The sequence below is a fragment of the Paralichthys olivaceus genome, chromosome 14, assembly GCF_024713975.1.
Source record: "Paralichthys olivaceus isolate ysfri-2021 chromosome 14, ASM2471397v2, whole genome shotgun sequence".
NCBI classification, from domain to species: domain Eukaryota; kingdom Metazoa; phylum Chordata; class Actinopteri; order Pleuronectiformes; family Paralichthyidae; genus Paralichthys; species Paralichthys olivaceus.
Genome location: NC_091106.1, coordinates 16625249 through 16649560, shown reverse-complemented (window position 1 = coordinate 16649560; position 24312 = coordinate 16625249). Strand labels below are relative to the sequence as shown.

Here is a 24312-nt window from a genome sequence, read left to right as displayed (position 1 = left end):
AGAAATCATGTATTTTTGTTTTGTTGACAAAAACTCTCCATGTCTCTCCTGATTGACATCGTTACTGGTTTCTTTTACATGTATGGCTCCTCTTATACAACCAGAGATATTGTTTTATTTTTTTTTCGTTCATTGCGTTCAAAACATAAACTTCAGGAACATGTCAGAGCTTCAGTGCATGACTGAAAGCAGCTATACTGTCTTTCCTTTGTCCTCTTTCTAGTCTACCTTGTCTCACTCATGATTATCTGGAATTACAGCATTATTCCATGTGATAGTTTCTCAGATTATCACACAGCAGTATGGACCTCTAGTGCACATCTCATAACATCGGCTTAACTATTATATCCGCAGTCCTGACATCCTCGGGCAGAGCGGCACGTTGTGAGCAAGAGGAAGCTAAATCAAACTGATGCTATAATGACCAGTGGTGCTTAATAGGGTGAGACGTTTCTAACTGTGTCTGTTGTTCCCTTGTTGCCAACAAAACAATCCAAGCCTGTCCGCAAAATGTCAAAGCGACAGTCACCCTGGGGGGGTTGAAAGACAGACCAGAGTGAGGTTCTTTCCTAAATGGCTTTTTTAGAGAGGAGTTGTTTTACTCAGCCATACATCAGACTGGAGTATGAGTTACACCCCAGAAAAATATGCTGAGAGGTGGGTGATGCTCCTCAGAGACCCAAGAAAGTGTATGTGTGTGAATTTCTTTGTGTTTAAGGGCAGTGAGGGCAGGTTTTATTCTCCTCTCCGCCAGTTTGTTTAGACAACACAGACATTCTAATCTTTCTAATTAATTCTGTCTGATACTGCGGTCTGACCAGATCATATCCTCAAATCGAATCCAGGTCATTTGCCTCTGTCTGTAATTATTTATTGAGTTTCCTCTGCCCTGAAAAAAAAGTTCAGATCCAGAAACAGTTGATATGCAGAAGAGAGACAAAGGCCACATTTGCACTTAGGCATTTTAAACCAAAATGCATCATCTCTGCTACATTTTTGAGCTCCTAAAACAGAGAACTTTGGAAATACTGCTGACCGTGTTGTGATTGTTTGCATTTTAGTCTACATGGACAGAAATGGGCAGAGACGCAGTCACTGGCACTCGCATCCTGAGTGTCTCATCAATCATGACTCTGCTACTGTTGATGAGTGCAAAGCCTTAGAACACTTACCTTCAGCAACAGTTCCACCCCATTGTCAATACAGCAAAATAAATTCTTGCTCTTTCTTTGAGCAATTCCTTGTTTATTTCTCCTTCACAGCATTTTCTGCAACTAAGCTACTAACTGCAGACAGTCTACTTCCTGTTTACACATGTATGCCCAGTGCACATTAATGGTCATGTGAGGTGCGATTATATCTAATACAAAGCTAACATGCTTATATGGATCGAGAAAACAGCATTTTAAAGCTCAGACGTATTAGCGCAGATGTAGCCAAAGAGAGACAGGCAGAGAGAGCCACAGTAATGCTTTACTCATTTGTGTTGATTGTTGTTCTTATAGGACTTCTTTAATTTTTACTCTATAAGATTAGAATACAATCTGAAGGGTGATAACACTTCATTTGAGAATTCCCAGATGTTTGGTCAGATGCACTCAATAGTCCAGTCTTGTCTTGGCAGATGTTCTCTATAGTCGGATCATCCTATGTCACCATGGTTAATAGCTGATGCGATGGGGGGTGTTACACTACATGCTGAGTCAAACTCGTCTGTCTGACTCTCTCTGGGGTGGCGCAGGGAAACAGCTGTTTATGGCTTGCGGCGATCTCTCACTATCTCTTGTTGACTGTCCATTCACTTGGAATTAACGTCGGAAGTTTTATTCATGGCCACAAAAATGAAAAGGAAGAAGGCTTAGAAACCTACTGACAGATACAGACGTGAAACTATATTGGGGCAAATGAAAGGACCTCATTAGAATAATTTATAGGAAAACGAGGAATATATAATCTTCACATTGAGCTTTTGGCAATCGCTCTGAAAACCGATGATCACCAAGATCACACACGATCACCACAACCCTGAAGTCCAGTCATAAATTGAGACCTAAGAAGCAGATGGCCAATCTAAGTACTGATCACTGTTCTTTACCTTGAATGATTATATCATATTCTGTTTTTACAAACTGATAGTGCATCAACATTTTTACACAGAACAAGAATTGTGTTACTTTTCCAAGAATCACTCAAGATACTCTCAGTCAACCTTTAGAAAACTGGATGTTTTTTTAAATAACACATATCAGGGACTAAGCAACATTTGACATTTCAAGGTTAAGGCAATTAGGAAATGGAGTAAAAAAATCATTAGGCACAGATGGATGTTACAATGATGTTTAGTCTATGAGAACAATTTCATTTGCCTCTGAAACCAACCTAACTGTCTTGAGGATATAATCAGTAATGTGGAATTACTGGCTGCAGCACCAGGATATACTCATTGTGAGACTTTTAAAATCCTTCCAGACGAAGTTCCTTTAATCTGATTCATCACTTACTTTAGATACTGCTAACACAGCACAATTTTTGAATTTTATCCAGGTACCCAATTGCAACTGAGTGCTGGCACACTCAAAAGTCTGGTGGCATCGGAGGACTGAATGTCAGTTGGCTCTTGTCCATAGACGGCTGCCAGATTGGGAGTTTCTGAGTGTGCAAACTTGGGCAGATTCGCACTGAGAATGTGTTTCAGTTAGCAGCACTCATGCTAACTTTGGGCATGCATCAGATCAAGGCACTGGCCCAAGTAAGTCTGATTCTGGCACTGCTTTCCCCACAAATCTGGCTAAAGTCAGGCGACCAGTTGTGCCGGATTTAGGCCACTATTCAGCCAAGCTACACTTGGCTTTGCACCCAGCATACACCCTGGACTGCCTGTTACTCTCTTCTGTTATGTTTAGCTTTAAATCTATCTTTCTGTTATATTTCTACTTGATTTATTACTTAAAATTAGGTAACAATCCCTTGAATATTTGCAGGGAATGTTTTCTGATATGATGCCCCTTGTCTGCAGGATGAAATCATTGTTTTCTTATCTTGTTAGATTGTGGTTTGGACAGGTTCTGACAAAAAACAGCCTGGTTAGGATTACAGAAAGAACATGATTTGGGTTTAAAACAAATCATTGGTTAAAAAATTGGTTTCTTAAAAAGAAATGTTATACAAACCCAACATACTAAGTTTACATTAAAAGCTCGACTACTATAAAAGCACAACTCAATATGCCTTGCTGGGACAACTTTTTTTTATGTACAGCTCCTGTTAGCTCATTAAAAAATAAGAACCGAATTTGGGAAGAAAAATAATTACTTTTATTTATATATATATTTATACATAGTAAGAACCAAAGAAAATTTTAGGAGATGCTGTAGTGTGGTCTCCGCCAAGGTGGATGGAGACTGTGACAAACATTTCAGAGAGACGCTAAAGTCAATATCCTGCTGACATCAAAGAGCTGGTACATACCGCCCTATTTCAATATTCACACCCCATAAAACTATTTTTACTCCCTGCCTTCATATATCAGCGAAGCCTCTGAGTGAGAGCTTTAATGACCCCGCACTGAGATGATGTGCGTGGTAAACATCACTTTCTACCTGTCATGGAGTTTTTCAGGGAAGCTTTGCTATAATTTGTGTAAAAACAATTTACGATGCACCCTCAGCTCTACATGTTTGTTAGAACAAAATCTGAAACAATAAACGGTAAGTGCAGGAAAAAGATTGGATTTATTTTGGGTCATGATCTGACAGTTTAACATCTTTTTTTTTACCTTAACATGACATCTTCTCTTCTCAAAACTTTAACGTTTGTTGACTCATGGTGCCCTCTAACTGTGATGATGGGTTTATGAGATTAAAAGATGGTTTTTAATCTATTTGATATTTGGAGCTTGGTGGATCTCAACTTTTGGTGGATCTGTAAAGACAGATTTTTGTTTTCTGTCTTCATCATTGCCTTTTTCTCTTGCTACTACTATACACACACACACAATTACACAAATAAATACAAACATGCTCTGCCTGTAACACACAATACCCTGTTATCAGTGGCTTATTCTGCAGATTAAATTTAGTAACTGAACAAAAAAAACATCCGGTTTATGTTAACAATCCAAAGATAAAGCTGTATCCTCCTCCATGTTAAACTTATCTGTCCATCCCAACAACAGTCTGACTTCCCTTTATTGTTCTATTTGAGCGGAGAGATGGATGTGAAAAAAACACAAACTCTTCTTCCTCTCTGTTTGCCACAAGTGTGAAATGCACAGAATGACAATGTGTCAGACAAGAGAAATCACAGAAAGATCTTCTGAGGTGGCTTGGGGTGAATTTGCCTTGCCATCCCAGTTTTGGACAAACTAACTCAAAATTATAAATGTAAAAGGTCAGCATTTTGTAGGGAAATCTGATGTCTGATTGCAAGTGAATGCAGCAAGAGATGATTCTCCCATAGGTCCCTATAGATCCTACCAGCAGGAGCTGTTCCTGTCCAAAGTTTATTCACCAGCAGTTGCCTGACCACATGGTGAAAGACTGACGTAGTGTACTTCCTCATCTGTGATGAACATCTCTCCACCATCCTCACAAGATGACAGGAAGATAGACTGAGAGGCAAAAACTGATTTTGTCCCCATATAATAAGAAACAAACAGCGAGCCTTGACACAGTGTGATGCCAGGAGCTGTGAGAGGACACAGGGTTGCTAACAGTCCGAATTCACCCAGCAGCCACCACAGCCCCTGTAGCAGGCAGCAGCTCCCTCCGGCCCTGGCAGCTTTCTCTGCAGCCTCTCCCATTTCTAACCACAAACAATGACGGCTGATGGCTTTTGTTACGGTTAAATCTGTGGGTTGGGTTCCCAGCCTCCACTAGTAGAAATACAGTACAGCCGCAGATAAATAGCCGCTTGGATGTTATAGTGAAGATTGCTGTTCAGCAATAGTGACTCATATTTGATTGTGTTAGGGCCAGACTGAACCTGGTGAAACTCAAATTGCCTGCAGCTACCGACGTCTCTGAAACTGCTTGTTCTGCAGACGAATATCCAAATTTTAAATCAATCATGTGAGTGCACCATACAAAAGCAACCAGTTTAAACAGTACTAAAAGCAGCCATTGAAGGCCCCGGACAAAAAAATCTCATTCAAAGCTCAGAAACAGTTTGTACTTTCATGTTTTCAAATGGATGCTCAGAAAAAAGGACTGTTGTTGTTTGATCCACATAAATGGACAAACACTGGACATTTTGATTGACACAATTAGTGAATACCGTCTAGATATGTGGGATCCAAAGCAAATCATTATATATTTTAATTAAAGTATATATCAGGTCCAAAAATCTATGAACAACATAACAACTATTTTATTTTCACAGATTTTTCCAAGCAGATATTGACAGCCTATCTGTGATTATTAGTGATAACATCAGCATATATATATTTTAGCCGGCTTATAGCTCTTTTTTGCTGCTTTTACATACAAAGAGAGAAACATCCATTTCAAACAATGCCCACATACTTCCATTCGTCTATTATGTTAGCATGGTTGAAACACAATGTGTCACTAGGGGGCAGCACAGATTTAAAAGTTTCAGACAACAACAGGTGGAACTTGCGATGATGTAGCTCTTAACAAGAAGGCAGGAGTGGCTGTTTGTCCCTGTGCCAGGGCGGAGTAACATCTTTAAATGTCTGTAGTTTCCTACAAACAGCGAGGTCTCTCCTCAAAACGTTGTGCCATTGTTAAAACAATCTTCTCACTTGAACGATTGGCTACACTGCCCCCTCAAGGTTTCCAGTGGTACTACTCCATTTTGTCTGTTTTGTTAAAAGCCATACGTTTTCACAGAATGTGCAAAAATATGAATAAAATGAACGCAGAGTACAGACAGAAAGCCCTGTTTGTTTCTGATAAGTAACCAACCTTGAGCATAGATGAGCTTTTAAAGTCTTCGTGCACATGAATGTTTCTCCCAAAGCAATGTCTAAAATGGTGCATAATCTTTTGCACTGAGTCAATGTATGAAAATGAGGGAGATTAGTGCTTAAACTCACTGAAATATTTCTAAATACAAGGTAATTCTGAGATAATGCAATGTAAATAACGTATCACAATATCATCTTCATTCACAGCTATACAACAAAGATTCCAAATATAGAAATATGTTGTTGATGATTGATGGACTTCAGATTAATTTATTAACCACAAGAAATAATGTGACATGTATTGGGATATTTATCAATATCAAGTGATCTTTAATTTCTGGCCTTGTCTTCCAGCAACTGAACCAAAACAAAGGGCTGCTCAGGTTGTGGAGAAATAAAATAGAAAGTCACCTCTAACCCTTTCAAACACCAGGGTTACTTGACCAAATGTTGCTCCACATCTGCAGCATCACATGAAACAAATCAATGACAGTAAATGTTAGAACAGTTGTGTTCAGCTTCACTCACCTTCCTGTGGGTTGTCAGCATTCCCCGTGGCCGTGGACAGGCACCAGAGGCGGAGGGCGAGGACCAGAAAGGCAAAGTTCCTCTGCCGCCTCCAGCCTCCCATGATGCTGCTGGATCGGGGTGAGACCGCTTTGTTAAAGCACCGGGACCGGACACCTCTCACGGGATGGACACCGGGCAACTTCACGGTGGTAAACGCGCAGAGAGGGAGGACTCAACAACCCGAGAACCAGGCTCCACAGCGGGACTCCAGTGGGATGCGACGGGCTGTCACTCCGAGGACGAAGCTGTCAGAAAGTTTTCCACCACCACACCGGAGGACGCGTGACCGGGGTCGGCCAAAGGGGAGCCGCGGACAAACGCATGTGTCAGACGGGTGTCGGTGTGTGGAGGTGTCGCTCATGTGATGGTGTGAGTGTGAGGGAGCGGTGGAGCAGGCAGAGAGAGAGAGAGGAGGAGGAGAGGAGGAGGAGAGGAATCGTAGCAGAGCAGCCACACTGTGCCATGTGCGCACCACACCGCGCTGGGTCCTAGAGCTGGACACGTTCATGTAAATCTGTTGTCTTACAAATAAATCTTTAATAAATAAACTTTAAATCGAAGACAGGAAGCTTTTCACTTTGTAAAACACAGAGTTACACATAACAGGTAAAACACACATAATAAGCTATACACAAATCCATAGGTATAGATACAAACATGCATACCTACCAGAAAAGAAATCTATAGAAATTAGTTTTCAACAGCTGCAAACAGTAGATTCAGATGATCTGATGGATTATGGAAGAATGTTCCAAAGTTTGGGAGCAACAGTAACAAACGCTTGGTCACCAGAAGGGGCTCAACAGTTTAAGCGGTGTCCAGGTCGTGCAAGGCCTTGTGTGATTAATCCAATTTTAAACTAAATTCTGGATTTCACTGGAAGCCAGTGAACTGAGGAGAGAATGGCTGTGACTAGTTTTGGTTAATAGCCTCGCAGCAGCTTTCTGGACCAGCTGAAGTCTGGCTACTGATAAATGAGGTAAAGGATTCCGAGGGCTGAGCTCAGACCTCAATTGAAAGCCAAACTTTATTGAAACAACAAGGTTACATGACAAACAACAGAACGAAAGTGTGCAGATAAAATCACAGCAAGCCAAAGCCATTATATCTTATCGAAATATTCAACAACAGGGGTGAGGTCTGGTTTGACCTTTTAATAATTTTGTACTTTTTTTTACTTTGTACATTTGTGCCTGAGACAATTCAGTTTTAGCATTTGAATTAAATAGAGGGGAAACCATAACAACCCATCTCTTTTCCAACCACAGAGGATGATGGTGTATTAATGAGGCTTAGAATGATGTCAATAGTAGATATAACAATCTGTTGAATGTATTTATATCTCATCGATATCTCATTGATATATCTCATCTTGTTTCTGCCCCTGTTGTCTCAACTGATCTGGTTGATCAGTGGATTAAGACGATTGACTCCTCCTCTAACTCCCTCTTTCTAAACTGTGGTGGATGAACATCCACACAAGGTGAAAACAAAGCTCTGAAAAGGCCAAAGCCCTAAATGTGTTTACTTTGGACTATGATATTGTTTGGGAGGTCATTTTGTGGAAATTATAGAGTGAGACACTATGTGTGTCGAATTAAAATAAATGATTAAACTTTCATCTGGTCAACATTAAACTCCTGTCAAACAGTTCCAAGGGAAAACTTTGAACTACAATTTAAAACAAACTGTACAACAAAACCTTGGTGTGACTCATGTTGAGGTTAAAGCTCTTCATTACCCCATTTCAACACCAATATTGTATATTTAAAACAATATCCAAAAATCAGAATTGTGCTTCATCCCTCATCGTTTCCACTTTCTCACTCAAGTCCCCAGACAAACACACACACACGACTGTTCTCACCCAGGATACCTGGTCTGGTTTAGTCGTAATCTTTCTCAGTGTGTGTATGCTGCAGGCTACAGAGGCACAGATGTCTGTGCAGGTGTCAGTTCACTCCACATTTCCACTGAGGCTACAAACTGCAAGAAGATGGAAAAGAAATGCTGTACTTTACCTGAGAGGACTGTGATTGAGAAATTTCCTTAATACCCGACAGTCATAATGTCACCCACACGTGTATTTCCATTTTCTTTCTGAGGAGTTTTATTAAAATATTACACCCTCAAAACTATTTTATGGTTGTCTCTTGTAAGCCCCCCCCCTTCCTGGCTTTTCTTGACTGATGATGCCAAATTCATTAATTCATTGGGAAGACTACAATCACAGAGCCACTGTTGGCCATGAGACGAGATGTTCAGATAGAACAGTGGCTCTGCTTGGACTCAGTACAATCAGACAATAAGCTCAGCTACTGCTCTCCTCTCTGACGCAGAACTATCAGTCTCACCTTCGGGGGGGTCTGAGTCAGTCATGGCCATCGGGGAGGCGGTCGAGGGGCCTCACAGCACAGTCCACATTATGCAGAGATAGCAATGTGACATACACGATGCCTCAGAGCGAGAGCGAGAGAGGCTGATTGACAGGACTCGCTCTCCTTGTATAACTGCCTGTCAGACTGCGCTGATCATCTGGAGCAGGGGTCACCAACACGGTGCCAGCGGGCACCAGGTAGCCTCCCAAGGACCACATGAGTAGCTGTTCCAAAAGTAACACAACTCACCAGTGAGCTGTGTCTAAAATGTATTATGCATTTCTAATTAAATGTAATTACTTACTTTTTATATTGTCAAATTTGTATTCTCATATTGAAGTCATATTAAAGGGTTGGTCAATGGGACATTTTTCTTATGAAATGTTGTAGAAGTGATCATCTGAAAATTTAAACAATTGCTGAGATTAATAGAAATAAAGTATGACTATTGATATTATCTGTTTCCCACCTTGTTATGTCATTGTTGATAATTATTGTGAGTAATCATTAATGTAAGGATCAGTGTCTTCACATAGATGAATATAATTTGTCATTAATAATAATATATAACTAAAGGCAAACTGATCAAATTTGTTATTTCAGAAGAGTGTATCAAACTGGTAGCCCTTTGTATGACTCAGTACCCATGAAGTAGCTCTCAGTTTCAAAAAGGTTGGTGACCCCTGTCATAGAAGCTCGTAGATGGTACCAATGGATCGGGCATCCCCATATTAGTGAAGATGGAATCAACTTCCAAGTCTCTATGACCTTCAGAACAAAAGTTATTCAAGAAAATCTTCAATCTCCAATGGGTTTCCATCCCCAACCCTAATCCTAACCCTGGCTGCAACCCTAACCCTAATTGCAACCCTAACCCTAATTTCAGCCCTAACCCTATTCACCTTAGGGTGAATAACTCTGCACTGCTTTTTTGAAACGTGCTGAAATTTGGCTTGGGTGCGTGGCTGTCTCCCATTTATTATGTGTGAAATGCCCGAGTCTCTACGACATTCAGAAAAAAAGTTATTCAAAAATATCTTGTACTTTTTCGTTGAGATTTGGTGGTTTGACCCCTTGTGAAGGTCGTAGAAGCTTGTAGATGGTACCAATGGATCGGGCATCCCCACATTAGTTCAGATGGAATCAACTTCCAAGTCTCTATGACCTTCGGAACAAAAGTTATTCAAGAAAATCTTCAATCTCCAATGGGTTTCCATCCCCAACCCTAACCCTAACCCTGGCTGCAACCCTAACCCTAATTGCAACCCTAACCCTAATTGCAACCCTAACCCTAATTTCAGCCCTAACCCTATTCACCTTAGGGTGAATAACTCTGCACTGCTTTTTCGAAACGTGCTGAAATTTGGTGTGGGTGCGTGGCTGTCTCCCATTTATTAGGTGTGAAATGCCCGAGTCTCTACGACATTCAGAAAAAAAGTTATTCAAAATTAGCTTGTACTTTTTTGTTGAGATTTGGTGGTTTGACCCCTTGCGGAGGTCATAGAAGCTCGTAGATGGTACCAATGGATCGGGCATCCCCACATTAGTTTAGAAGGAACCAACTTTCAAGTCTCTATGACCTTCGGAACAAAAGTTATTCAAGAAAATCTTCAATCTCCAATGGGTTTCCATCCCCAACCCTAACCCTAACCCTGGCTGCAACCCTAACCCTAATTGCAACCCTAACCCTAACCCTAACCCTGGCTGCAACCCTAACCCTAATTGCAACCCTAACCCTAACCCTAACCCTAACCCTAATTTCAGCCCTAACCCTATTCACCTTAGGGTGAATAACTCTGCACTCCTTTTTGGAAACGTGCTGAAATTTGGTGTGGGTGTGTGCCTGCCTCCCATTTATTATGTGTGAAATGCCCGAGTCTCTACGACATTCAGAAAAAAAGTTATTCAAAAAATATCTTGTACTTTTTTGTTGAGATTTGGTGGTTTGAACCCTTGCGGAGGTCGTAGGAGCTCGTAGATGGTACCAATGGATCGGGCATCCCCACATTAGTTCAGATGGAATCAACTTCCAAGTCTCTATGACCTTCGGAACAAAAGTTATTCAAGAAAATCTTCAATCTCCAATGGGTTTCCATCCCCAACCCTAACCCTAACCCTGGCTGCAACCCTAACCCTAATTGCAACCCTAACCCTAACCCTAACCCTAATTTCAACCCTAACCCTATTCACCTTAGGGTGAATAACTCTGCACTGCTTTTCCGAAACGGGCTGAAATTTGGTGTGGGTGCGTGGCTGTCTCCCATTTATTATGTGTGAAATGCCAGAGTCTCTATGACATTCAGAAAAAAAGTTATTCAAAATTAGCTTGTACTTTTTTGTTGAGATTTGGTGGTTTGACCCCTTGCGGAGGTCATAGAAGCTCGTAGATGGTACCAATGGATCGGGCATCCCCACATTAGTTTAGAAGGAACCAACTTCCAAGTCTCTATGACCTTCGGAACAAAAGTTATTCAAGAAAATCTTCAATCTCCAATGGGTTTCCATCCCCAACCCTAACCCTAACCCTGGCTGCAACCCTAACCCTAATTGCAACCCTAACCCTAACCCTAATTTCAGACCTAACCCTATTCACCTTAGGGTGAATAACTCTGCACTGCTTTTTTGAAACGTGCTGAAATTTGGTGTGGGTGCGTGGCTGTCTCCCATTTATTATGTGTGAAATGCCCGAGTCTCTATGACATTCAGAAAAAAAGTTATTCAAAATTAGCTTGTACTTTTTTGTTGAGATTTGGTGGTTTGACCCCTTGCGGAGGTCATAGAAGCTCGTAGATGATACCAATGGATCGGGCATCCCCACATTAGTTCAGAAGGAACCAACTTCCAAGTCTCTATGACCTTCGGAACAAAAGTTATTCAAGAAAATCTTCAATCTCCAATGGGTTTCCATCCCCAACCCTAACCCTAACCCTGGCTGCAACCCTAACCCTAATTGCAACCCTAACCCTAACCCTAATTTCAGCCCTAACCCTATTCACCTTAGGGTGAATAACTCTGCACTGCTTTTTCGAAACGTGCTGAAATTTGGTGTGGGTGCGTGGCTGTCTCCCATTTATTATGTGTGAAATGCCAGAGTCTCTATGACATTCAGAAAAAAAGTTATTCAAAATTAGCTTGTACTTTTTTGTTGAGATTTGGTGGTTTGACCCCTTGCGGAGGTCATAGAAGCTCGTAGATGGTACCAATGGATCGGGCATCCCCACATTAGTTTAGAAGGAACCAACTTCCAAGTCTCTATGACCTTCGGAACAAAAGTTATTCAAGAAAATCTTCAATCTCCAATGGGTTTCCATCCCCAACCCTAACCCTAACCCTGGCTGCAACCCTAACCCTAATTGCAACCCTAACCCTAACCCTAATTTCAGCCCTAACCCTATTCACCTTAGGGTGAATAACTCTGCACTGCTTTTTTGAAACGTGCTGAAATTTGGTGTGGGTGCGTGGCTGTCTCCCATTTATTATGTGTGAAATGCCCGAGTCTCTACGACATTCAGAAAAAAAGTTATTCAAAATTAGCTTGTACTTTTTCGTTGAGATTTGGTGGTTTGACCCCTTGTGGAGGTCGTAGAAGCTCGTAGATGGTACCAATGGATCGGGCATCCCCACATTAGTTTAGAAGGAACCAACTTCCAAGTCTCTATGACCTTCGGAACAAAAGTTATTCAAGAAAATCTTCAATCTCCAATGGGTTTCCATCCCCAACCCTAACCCTAACCCTGGCTGCAACCCTAACCCTAATTGCAACCCTAACCCTAACCCTAACCCTAATTTCAGCCCTAACCCTATTCACCTTAGGGTGAATAACTCTGCACTGCTTTTTTGAAACGTGCTGAAATTTGGTGTGGGTGCGTGGCTGTCTCCCATTTATTATGTGTGAAATGCCCGAGTCTCTACGACATTCAGAAAAAAAGTTATTCAAAATTAGCTTGTACTTTTTCGTTGAGATTTGGTGGTTTGACCCCTTGTGGAGGTCGTAGAAGCTCGTAGATGGTACCAATGGATCGGGCATCCCCACATTAGTTTAGAAGGAACCAACTTCCAAGTCTCTATGACCTTCGGAACAAAAGTTATTCAAGAAAATCTTCAATCTCCAATGGGTTTCCATCCCCAACCCTAACCCTAACCCTGGCTGCAACCCTAACCCTAATTGCAACCCTAACCCTAACCCTAACCCTAATTTCAGCCCTAACCCTATTCACCTTAGGGTGAATAACTCTGCACTGCTTTTTCGAAACGTGCTGAAATTTGGCGTGGGTGCGTGGCTGTCTCCCATTTATTATGTGTGAAATGCCCGAGTCTCTACGACATTCAGAAATAAAGTTATTCAAAAATATCTTGTACTTTTTCGTTGAGATTTGGTGGTTTGACCCCTTGTGGAGGTCGTAGAAGCTCGTAGATGGTACCAATGGATCGGGCATCCCCACATTAGTTCAGATGGAATCAACTTCCAAGTCTCTATGACCTTCAGAACAAAAGTTATTCAAGAAAATCTTCCATCTCCAATGGGTTTCCATCCCCAACCCTAACCCTAACCCTGGCTGCAACCCTAACCCTAATTGCAACCCTAACCCTAACCCTAACCCTAATTTCAGCCCTAACCCTATTCACCTTAGGGTGAATAACTCTGCACTGCTTTTTCGAAACGTGCTGAAATTTGGTGTGGGTGCGTGGCTGTCTCCCATTTATTATGTGTGAAATGCCAGAGTCTCTACGACATTCAGAAAAAAAGTTATTCAAAAATATCTTGTACTTTTTTGTTGAGATTTGGTGGTTTGACCCCTTGTGGAGGTCGTAGAAGCTCGTAGATGGTACCAATGGATCGGGCATCCCCACATTAGTTTAGAAGGAACCAACTTCCAAGTCTCTATGACCTTCGGAACAAAAGTTATTCAAGAAAATCTTCAATCTCCAATGGGTTTCCATCCCCAACCCTAACCCTAACCCTGGCTGCAACCCTAACCCTAATTGCAACCCTAACCCTAACCCTAACCCTAATTTCAGCCCTAACCCTATTCACCTTAGGGTGAATAACTCTGCACTGCTTTTTCGAAACGTGCTGAAATTTGGTGTGGGTGCGTGGCTGTCTCCCATTTATTATGTGTGAAATGACAGAGTCTCTACGACATTCAGAAAAAAAGTTATTCAAAATTAGCTTGTACTTTTTTGTTGAGATTTGGTGGTTTGACCCCTTGCGGAGGTCATAGAAGCTTGTAGATGGTACCAATGGATCGGGCATCCCCACATTAGTTTAAAAGGAACCAACTTCCAAGTCTCTATGACCTTCGGAACAAAAGTTATTCAAGAAAATCTTCAATCTCCAATGGGTTTCCATCCCCAACCCTAACCCTAACCCTGGCTGCAACCCTAACCCTAATTGCAACCCTAACCCTAACCCTAACCCTAATTTCAGCCCTAACCCTATTCACCTTAGGGTGAATAACTCTGCACTGCTTTTTCGAAACGTGCTGAAATTTGGTGTGGGTGCGTGGCTGTCTCCCATTTATTATGTGTGAAATGCCAGAGTCTCTACGACATTCAGAAAAAAAGTTATTCAAAATTAGCTTGTACTTTTTTGTTGAGATTTGGTGGTTTGACCCCTTGCGGAGGTCATAGAAGCTTGTAGATGGTACCAATGGATCGGGCATCCCCACATTAGTTTAGAAGGAACCAACTTCCAAGTCTCTATGACCTTCGGAACAAAAGTTATTCAAGAAAATCTTCAATCTCCAATGGGTTTCCATCCCCAACCCTAACCCTAACCCTGGCTGCAACCCTAACCCTAATTGCAACCCTAACCCTAACCCTAACCCTAATTGCAACCCTAACCCTAACCCTAATTGTAACCCTAACCCTAACCCTAACCCTAATTTCAGCCCTAACCCTATTCACCTTAGGGTGAATAACTCTGCACTGCTTTTTTGAAACGTGCTGAAATTTGGTGTGGGTGCGTGGCTGTCTCCCATTTATTATGTGTGAAATGCCCGAGTCTCTATGACATTCAGAAAAAAAGTTATTCAAAATTAGCTTGTACTTTTTTGTTGAGATTTGGTGGTTTGACCCCTTGCGGAGGTCATAGAAGCTCGTAGATGGTACCAATGGATCGGGCATCCCCACATTAGTTTAGAAGGAACCAACTTCCAAGTCTCTATGACCTTCGGAACAAAAGTTATTCAAGAAAATCTTCAATCTCCAATGGGTTTCCATCCCCAACCCTAACCCTAACCCTGGCTGCAACCCTAACCCTAATTGCAACCCTAACCCTAACCCTAATTTCAGCCCTAACCCTATTCACCTTAGGGTGAATAACTCTGCACTGCTTTTTTGAAACGTGCTGAAATTTGGTGTGGGTGCGTGGCTGTCTCCCATTTATTATGTGTGAAATGCCCGAGTCTCTACGACATTCAGAAAAAAAGTTATTCAAAATTAGCTTGTACTTTTTCGTTGAGATTTGGTGGTTTGACCCCTTGTGGAGGTCGTAGAAGCTCGTAGATGGTACCAATGGATCGGGCATCCCCACATTAGTTTAGAAGGAACCAACTTCCAAGTCTCTATGACCTTCAGAACAAAAGTTATTCAAGAAAATCTTCAATCTCCAATGGGTTTCCATCCCCAACCCTAACCCTAACCCTGGCTGCAACCCTAACCCTAATTGCAACCCTAACCCTAACCCTAACCCTAATTTCAGCCCTAACCCTATTCACCTTAGGGTGAATAACTCTGCACTGCTTTTTCGAAACGTGCTGAAATTTGGCGTGGGTGCGTGGCTGTCTCCCATTTATTATGTGTGAAATGCCCGAGTCTCTACGACATTCAGAAATAAAGTTATTCAAAAATATCTTGTACTTTTTCGTTGAGATTTGGTGGTTTGACCCCTTGTGGAGGTCGTAGAAGCTCGTAGATGGTACCAATGGATCGGGCATCCCCACATTAGTTCAGATGGAATCAACTTCCAAGTCTCTATGACCTTCAGAACAAAAGTTATTCAAGAAAATCTTCCATCTCCAATGGGTTTCCATCCCCAACCCTAACCCTAACCCTGACTGCAACCCTAACCCTAATTGCAACCCTAACCCTAACCCTAACCCTAATTTCAGCCCTAACCCTATTCACCTTAGGGTGAATAACTCTGCACTGCTTTTTCGAAACGTGCTGAAATTTGGTGTGGGTGCGTGGCTGTCTCCCATTTATTATGTGTGAAATGCCCGAGTCTCTACGACATTCAGAAAAAAAGTTATTCAAAATTAGCTTGTACTTTTTTGATGAGATTTGGTGGTTTGACCCCTTGCGGAGGTCATAGAAGCTCGTAGATGGTACCAATGGATCGGGCATCCCCACATTAGTTTAGAAGGAACCAACTTCCAAGTCTCTATGACCTTCGGAACAAAAGTTATTCAAGAAAATCTTCAATCTCCAATGGGTTTCCATCCCCAACCCTAACCCTAACCCTGGCTGCAACCCTAACCCTAATTGCAACCCTAACCCTAACCCTAATTTCAGCCCTAACCCTATTCACCTTAGGGTGAATAACTCTGCACTGCTTTTTTGAAACGTGCTGAAATTTGGTGTGGGTGCGTGGCTGTCTCCCATTTATTATGTGTGAAATGCCCGAGTCTCTACGACATTCAGAAAAAAAGTTATTCAAAATTAGCTTGTACTTTTTCGTTGAGATTTGGTGGTTTGACCCCTTGTGGAGGTCGTAGAAGCTCGTAGATGGTACCAATGGATCGGGCATCCCCACATTAGTTTAGAAGGAACCAACTTCCAAGTCTCTATGACCTTCGGAACAAAAGTTATTCAAGAAAATCTTCAATCTCCAATGGGTTTCCATCCCCAACCCTAACCCTAACCCTGGCTGCAACCCTAACCCTAATTGCAACCCTAACCCTAACCCTAACCCTAATTTCAGCCCTAACCCTATTCACCTTAGGGTGAATAACTCTGCACTGCTTTTTCGAAACGTGCTGAAATTTGGCGTGGGTGCGTGGCTGTCTCCCATTTATTATGTGTGAAATGCCCGAGTCTCTACGACATTCAGAAATAAAGTTATTCAAAAATATCTTGTACTTTTTCGTTGAGATTTGGTGGTTTGACCCCTTGTGGAGGTCGTAGAAGCTCGTAGATGGTACCAATGGATCGGGCATCCCCACATTAGTTCAGATGGAATCAACTTCCAAGTCTCTATGACCTTCAGAACAAAAGTTATTCAAGAAAATCTTCCATCTCCAATGGGTTTCCATCCCCAACCCTAACCCTAACCCTGGCTGCAACCCTAACCCTAATTGCAACCCTAACCCTAACCCTAACCCTAATTTCAGCCCTAACCCTATTCACCTTAGGGTGAATAACTCTGCACTGCTTTTTCGAAACGTGCTGAAATTTGGTGTGGGTGCGTGGCTGTCTCCCATTTATTATGTGTGAAATGCCAGAGTCTCTACGACATTCAGAAAAAAAGTTATTCAAAAATATCTTGTACTTTTTTGTTGAGATTTGGTGGTTTGACCCCTTGTGGAGGTCGTAGAAGCTCGTAGATGGTACCAATGGATCGGGCATCCCCACATTAGTTTAGAAGGAACCAACTTCCAAGTCTCTATGACCTTCGGAACAAAAGTTATTCAAGAAAATCTTCAATCTCCAATGGGTTTCCATCCCCAACCCTAACCCTAACCCTGGCTGCAACCCTAACCCTAATTGCAACCCTAACCCTAACCCTAACCCTAATTTCAGCCCTAACCCTATTCACCTTAGGGTGAATAACTCTGCACTGCTTTTTCGAAACGTGCTGAAATTTGGTGTGGGTGCGTGGCTGTCTCCCATTTATTATGTGTGAAATGACAGAGTCTCTACGACATTCAGAAAAAAAGTTATTCAAAATTAGCTTGTACTTTTTTGTTGAGATTTGGTGGTTTGACCCCTTGCGGAGGTCATAGAAGCTTGTAGATGGTACCAATGGATCGGGCATCCCCACATTAGTTTAAAAGGAACCAACTTCCAAGTCTCTATGACCTTCGGAACAAAAGTTATTCAAGAAAATCTTCAATCTCCAATGGGTTTCCATCCCCAACCCTAACCCTAACCCTGGCTGCAACCCTAACCCTAATTGCAACCCTAACCCTAACCCTAACCCTAATTTCAGCCCTAACCCTATTCACCTTAGGGTGAATAACTCTGCACTGCTTTTTCGAAACGTGCTGAAATTTGGTGTGGGTGCGTGGCTGTCTCCCATTTATTATGTGTGAAATGCCAGAGTCTCTACGACATTCAGAAAAAAAGTTATTCAAAATTAGCTTGTACTTTTTTGTTGAGATTTGGTGGTTTGACCCCTTGCGGAGGTCATAGAAGCTTGTAGATGGTACCAATGGATCGGGCATCCCCACATTAGTTTAGAAGGAACCAACTTCCAAGTCTCTATGACCTTCGGAACAAAAGTTATTCAAGAAAATCTTCAATCTCCAATGGGTTTCCATCCCCAACCCTAACCCTAACCCTGGCTGCAACCCTAACCCTAATTGCAACCCTAACCCTAACCCTAACCCTAATTGCAACCCTAACCCTAACCCTAATTGTAACCCTAACCCTAACCCTAACCCTAATTTCAGCCCTAACCCTATTCACCTTAGGGTGAATAACTCTGCACTGCTTTTTTGAAACGTGCTGAAATTTGGTGTGGGTGCGTGGCTGTCTCCCATTTATTATGTGTGAAATGCCCGAGTCTCTATGACATTCAGAAAAAAAGTTATTCAAAATTAGCTTGTACTTTTTTGTTGAGATTTGGTGGTTTGACCCCTTGCGGAGGTCATAGAAGCTCGTAGATGGTACCAATGGATCGGGCATCCCCACATTAGTTTAGAAGGAACCAACTTCCAAGTCTCTATGACCTTCGGAACAAAAGTTATTCAAGAAAATCTTCAATCTCCAATGGGTTTCCATCCCCAACCCTAACCCTAACCCTGGCTGCAACCCTAACCCTAATTGCAACCCTAACCCTAACCCTAATTTCAGCCCTAACCCTATTCACCTTAGGGTGAATAACTCTGCACTGCTTTTTTGAAACGTGCTGAAATTTGGTGTGGGTGCGTGGCTGTCTCCCATTTATTATGTGTGAAATGCCCGAGTCTCTACGACATTCAGAAAAAAAGTTATTCAAAATTAGCTTGTACTTTTTCGTTGAGATTTGGTGGTTTGACCCCTTGTGGAGGTCGTAGAAGCTCGTAGATGGTACCAATGGATCGGGCATCCCCACATTAGTTTAGAAGGAACCAACTTCCAAGTCTCTATGACCTTCAGAACAAAAGTTATTCAAGAAAATCTTCAATCTCCAATGGGTTTCCATCCCCAACCCTAACCCTAACCCTGGCTGCAACCCTAACCCTAATTGCAACCCTAACCCTAACCCTAACCCTAATTTCAGCCCTAACCCTATTCACCTTAGGGTGAATAACTCTGCACTGCTTTTTCGAAACGTGCTGAAATTTGGCGTGGGTGCGTGGCTGTCTCCCATTTATTATGTGTGAAATGCCCGAGTCTCTACGACATTCAGAAATAAAGTTATTCAAAAATATCTTGTACTTTTTCGTTGAGATTTGGTGGTTTGACCCCTTGTGGAGGTCGTAGAAGCTCGTAGATGGTACCAATGGATCGGGCATCCCCACATTAGTTCAGATGGAATCAACTTCCAAGTCTCTATGACCTTCAGAACAAAAGTTATTCAAGAAAATCTTCCATCTCCAATGGGTTTCCATCCCCAACCCTAACCCTAACCCTGACTGCAACCCTAACCCTAATTGCAACCCTAACCCTAACCCTAACCCTAATTTCAGCCCTAACCCTATTCACCTTAGGGTGAATAACTCTGCACTGCTTTTTCGAAACGTGCTGAAATTTGGTGTGGGTGCGTGGCTGTCTCCCATTTATTATGTGTGAAATGCCCGAGTCTCTACGACATTCAGAAAAAAAGTTATTCAAAATTAGCTTGTACTTTTTTGATGAGATTTGGTGGTTTGACCCCTTGCGGAGGTCATAGAAGCTCGTAGATGGTACCAATGGATCGGGCATCCCCACATTAGTTTAGAAGGAACCAACTTCCAAGTCTCTATGACCTTCGGAACAAAAGTTATTCAAGAAAATCTTCAATCTCCAATGGGTTTCCATCCCCAACCCTAACCCTAACCCTGGCTGCAACCCTAACCCTAATTGCAACCCTAACCCTAACCCTAATTTCAGCCCTAACCCTATTCACCTTAGGGTGAATAACTCTGCACTGCTTTTTTGAAACGTGCTGAAATTTGGTGTGGGTGCGTGGCTGTCTCCCATTTATTATGTGTGAAATGCCCGAGTCTCTACGACATTCAGAAAAAAAGTTATTCAAAATTAGCTTGTACTTTTTCGTTGAGATTTGGTGGTTTGACCCCTTGTGGAGGTCGTAGAAGCTCGTAGATGGTACCAATGGATCGGGCATCCCCACATTAGTTTAGAAGGAACCAACTTCCAAGTCTCTATGACCTTCGGAACAAAAGTTATTCAAGAAAATCTTCAATCTCCAATGGGTTTCCATCCCCAACCCTAACCCTAACCCTGGCTGCAACCCTAACCCTAATTGCAACCCTAACCCTAACCCTAACCCTAATTTCAGCCCTAACCCTATTCACCTTAGGGTGAATAACTCTGCACTGCTTTTTCGAAACGTGCTGAAATTTGGCGTGGGTGCGTGGCTGTCTCCCATTTATTATGTGTGAAATGCCCGAGTCTCTACGACATTCAGAAATAAAGTTATTCAAAAATATCTTGTACTTTTTCGTTGAGATTTGGTGGTTTGACCCCTTGTGGAGGTCGTAGAAGCTCGTAGATGGTACCAATGGATCGGGCATCCCCACATTAGTTCAGATGGAATCAACTTCCAAGTCTCTATGACCTTCAGAACAAAAGTTATTCAAGAAAATCTTCCATCTCCAATGGGTTTCCATCCCCAACCCTAACCCTAACCCTGGCTGCAACCCTAACCCTAATTGCAACCCTAACCCTAACCCTAACCCTAATTTCAGCCCTAACCCTATTCACCTTAGGGTGAATAACTCTGCACTGCTTTTTCGAAACGTGCTGAAATTTGGTGTGGGTGCGTGGCTGTCTCCCATTTATTATGTGTGAAATGCCCGAGTCTCTACGACATTCAGAAAAAAAGTTATTCAAAATTAGCTTGTACTTTTTTGATGAGATTTGGTGGTTTGACCCCTTGCGGAGGTCATAGAAGCTCATAGATGGTACCAATGGATCGGGCATCCCCACATTAGTTTAGAAGGAACCAACTTCCAAGTCTCTATGACCTTCGGAACAAAAGTTATTCAAGAAAATCTTCAATCTCCAATGGGTTTCCATCCCCAACCCTAACCCTAACCCTGGCTGCAACCCTAACCCTAATTGCAACCCTAACCCTAACCCTAACCCTAATTTCAGCCCTAACCCTATTCACCTTAGGGTGAATAACTCTGCACTGCTTTTTCGAAACGTGCTGAAATTTGGTGTGGGTGCGTGGCTGTCTCCCATTTATTATGTGTGAAATGCCCGAGTCTCTACGACATTCAGAAAAAAAGTTATTCAAAAATATCTTGTACTTTTTTGTTGAGATTTGGTGGTTTGACCCCTTGCGGAGGTCATAGAAGCTCATAGATGGTACCAATGGATCGGGCATCCCCACATTAGTTTAGAAGGAACCAACTTCCAAGTCTCTATGACCTTCGGAACAAAAGTTATTCAAGAAAATCTTCAATCTCCAATGGGTTTCCATCCCCAACCCTAACCCTAACCCTGGCTGCAACCCTAACCCTAATTGCAACCCTAACCCTAACCCTAACCCTAATTTCAGCCCTAACCCTATTCACCTTAGGGTGAATAACTCTGCACTGCTTTTTCGAAACGTGCTGAAATTTGGTGTGGGTGCGTGGCTGTCTCCCATTTATTATGTGTGAAATGCCAGAGTCTCTACGACATTCAGAAAAAAAGTTATTCAAAATTAGCTTGTACTTTTTTGTTGAGATTTGGTGGTTTGACCCCTTGCGGAGGTCATAGAAGCTTGTAGATGGTACCAATGGATCGGGCATCCCCACATTAGTTTAGAAGGAACCAACTTCCAAGTCTCTATGACCTTCGGAACAAAAGTTATTCAAGAAAATCTTCAATCTCCAATGGGTTTCCATCCCCAACCCTAACCCTAACCCTGGCTGCAACCCTAACCCTAATTGCAACCCTAACCCTAACCCTAACCCTAATTGCAACCCTAACCCTAACCCTAATTGTAACCCTAACCCTAACCCTAACCCTAATTTCAGCCCTAACCCTATTCACCTTAGGGTGAATAACTCTGCACTGCTTTTTTGAAACGTGCTGAAATTTGGTGTGGGTGCGTGGCTGTCTCCCATTTATTATGTGTGAAATGCCCGAGTCTCTATGACATTCAGAAAAAAAGTTATTCAAAATTAGCTTGTACTTTTTTGTTGAGATTTGGTGGTTTGACCCCTTGCGGAGGTCATAGAAGCTCGTAGATGGTACCAATGGATCGGGCATCCCCACATTAGTTTAGAAGGAACCAACTTCCAAGTCTCTATGACCTTCGGAACAAAAGTTATTCAAGAAAATCTTCAATCTCCAATGGGTTTCCATCCCCAACCCTAACCCTAACCCTGGCTGCAACCCTAACCCTAATTGCAACCCTAACCCTAACCCTAATTTCAGCCCTAACCCTATTCACCTTAGGGTGAATAACTCTGCACTGCTTTTTTGAAACGTGCTGAAATTTGGTGTGGGTGCGTGGCTGTCTCCCATTTATTATGTGTGAAATGCCCGAGTCTCTACGACATTCAGAAAAAAAGTTATTCAAAATTAGCTTGTACTTTTTCGTTGAGATTTGGTGGTTTGACCCCTTGTGGAGGTCATAGAAGCTTGTAGATGGTACCAATGGATCGGGCATCCCCACATTAGTTTAGAAGGAACCAACTTCCAAGTCTCTATGACCTTCGGAACAAAAGTTATTCAAGAAAATCTTCAATCTCCAATGGGTTTCCATCCCCAACCCTAACCCTAACCCTGGCTGCAACCCTAACCCTAATTGCAACCCTAACCCTAACCCTAACCCTAATTTCAGCCCTAACCCTATTCACCTTAGGGTGAATAACTCTGCACTGCTTTTTCGAAACGTGCTGAAATTTGGCGTGGGTGCGTGGCTGTCTCCCATTTATTATGTGTGAAATGCCCGAGTCTCTACGACATTCAGAAATAAAGTTATTCAAAAATATCTTGTACTTTTTCGTTGAGATTTGGTGGTTTGACCCCTTGTGGAGGTCGTAGAAGCTCGTAGATGGTACCAATGGATCGGGCATCCCCACATTAGTTCAGATGGAATCAACTTCCAAGTCTCTATGACCTTCAGAACAAAAGTTATTCAAGAAAATCTTCCATCTCCAATGGGTTTCCATCCCCAACCCTAACCCTAACCCTGGCTGCAACCCTAACCCTAATTGCAACCCTAACCCTAACCCTAACCCTAATTTCAGCCCTAACCCTATTCACCTTAGGGTGAATAACTCTGCACTGCTTTTTCGAAACGTGCTGAAATTTGGTGTGGGTGCGTGGCTGTCTCCCATTTATTATGTGTGAAATGCCCGAGTCTCTACGACATTCAGAAAAAAAGTTATTCAAAATTAGCTTGTACTTTTTTGATGAGATTTGGTGGTTTGACCCCTTGCGGAGGTCATAGAAGCTCATAGATGGTACCAATGGATCGGGCATCCCCACATTAGTTTAGAAGGAACCAACTTCCAAGTCTCTATGACCTTCGGAACAAAAGTTATTCAAGAAAATCTTCAATCTCCAATGGGTTTCCATCCCCAACCCTAACCCTAACCCTGGCTGCAACCCTAACCCTAATTGCAACCCTAACCCTAACCCTAACCCTAATTTCAGCCCTAACCCTATTCACCTTAGGGTGAATAACTCTGCACTGCTTTTTCGAAACGTGCTGAAATTTGGTGTGGGTGCGTGGCTGTCTCCCATTTATTATGTGTGAAATGCCCGAGTCTCTACGACATTCAGAAAAAAAGTTATTCAAAAATATCTTGTACTTTTTTGTTGAGATTTGGTGGTTTGACCCCTTGCGGAGGTCGTAGAAGCTCGTAGATGGTACCAATGGATCGGGCATCCCCACATTAGTTTAGAAGGAACCAACTTCCAAGTCTCTATGACCTTCGGAACAAAAGTTATTCAAGAAAATCTTCAATCTCCAATGGGTTTCCATCCCCAACCCTAACCCTAACCCTGGCTGCAACCCTAACCCTAATTGCAACCCTAACCCTAACCCTAATTTCAGCCCTAACCCTATTCACCTTAGGGTGAATAACTCTGCACTGCTTTTTCGAAACGTGCTGAAATTTG

General features: G+C 42.3%; 1 protein-coding gene across 2 annotated transcripts in view; it reads right to left on the bottom strand.

Annotated features, from left to right (window-relative positions):
* adam12b (ADAM metallopeptidase domain 12b) overlaps nucleotides 1-6857 on the bottom strand; it is a 75784-nt gene extending 68927 nt beyond the window's left edge. For both annotated transcript variants that reach the window (XM_069538972.1, XM_069538973.1), the window contains exon 1: nucleotides 6458-6857. In XM_069538972.1, coding sequence (XP_069395073.1) covers nucleotides 6458-6560 — 103 coding nt within the window. In that variant the 5' untranslated portion in view covers nucleotides 6561-6857. The remainder of the gene's footprint in view (nucleotides 1-6457) is intronic.
* Nucleotides 6858-24312: the final 17455 nt, after the last annotated feature.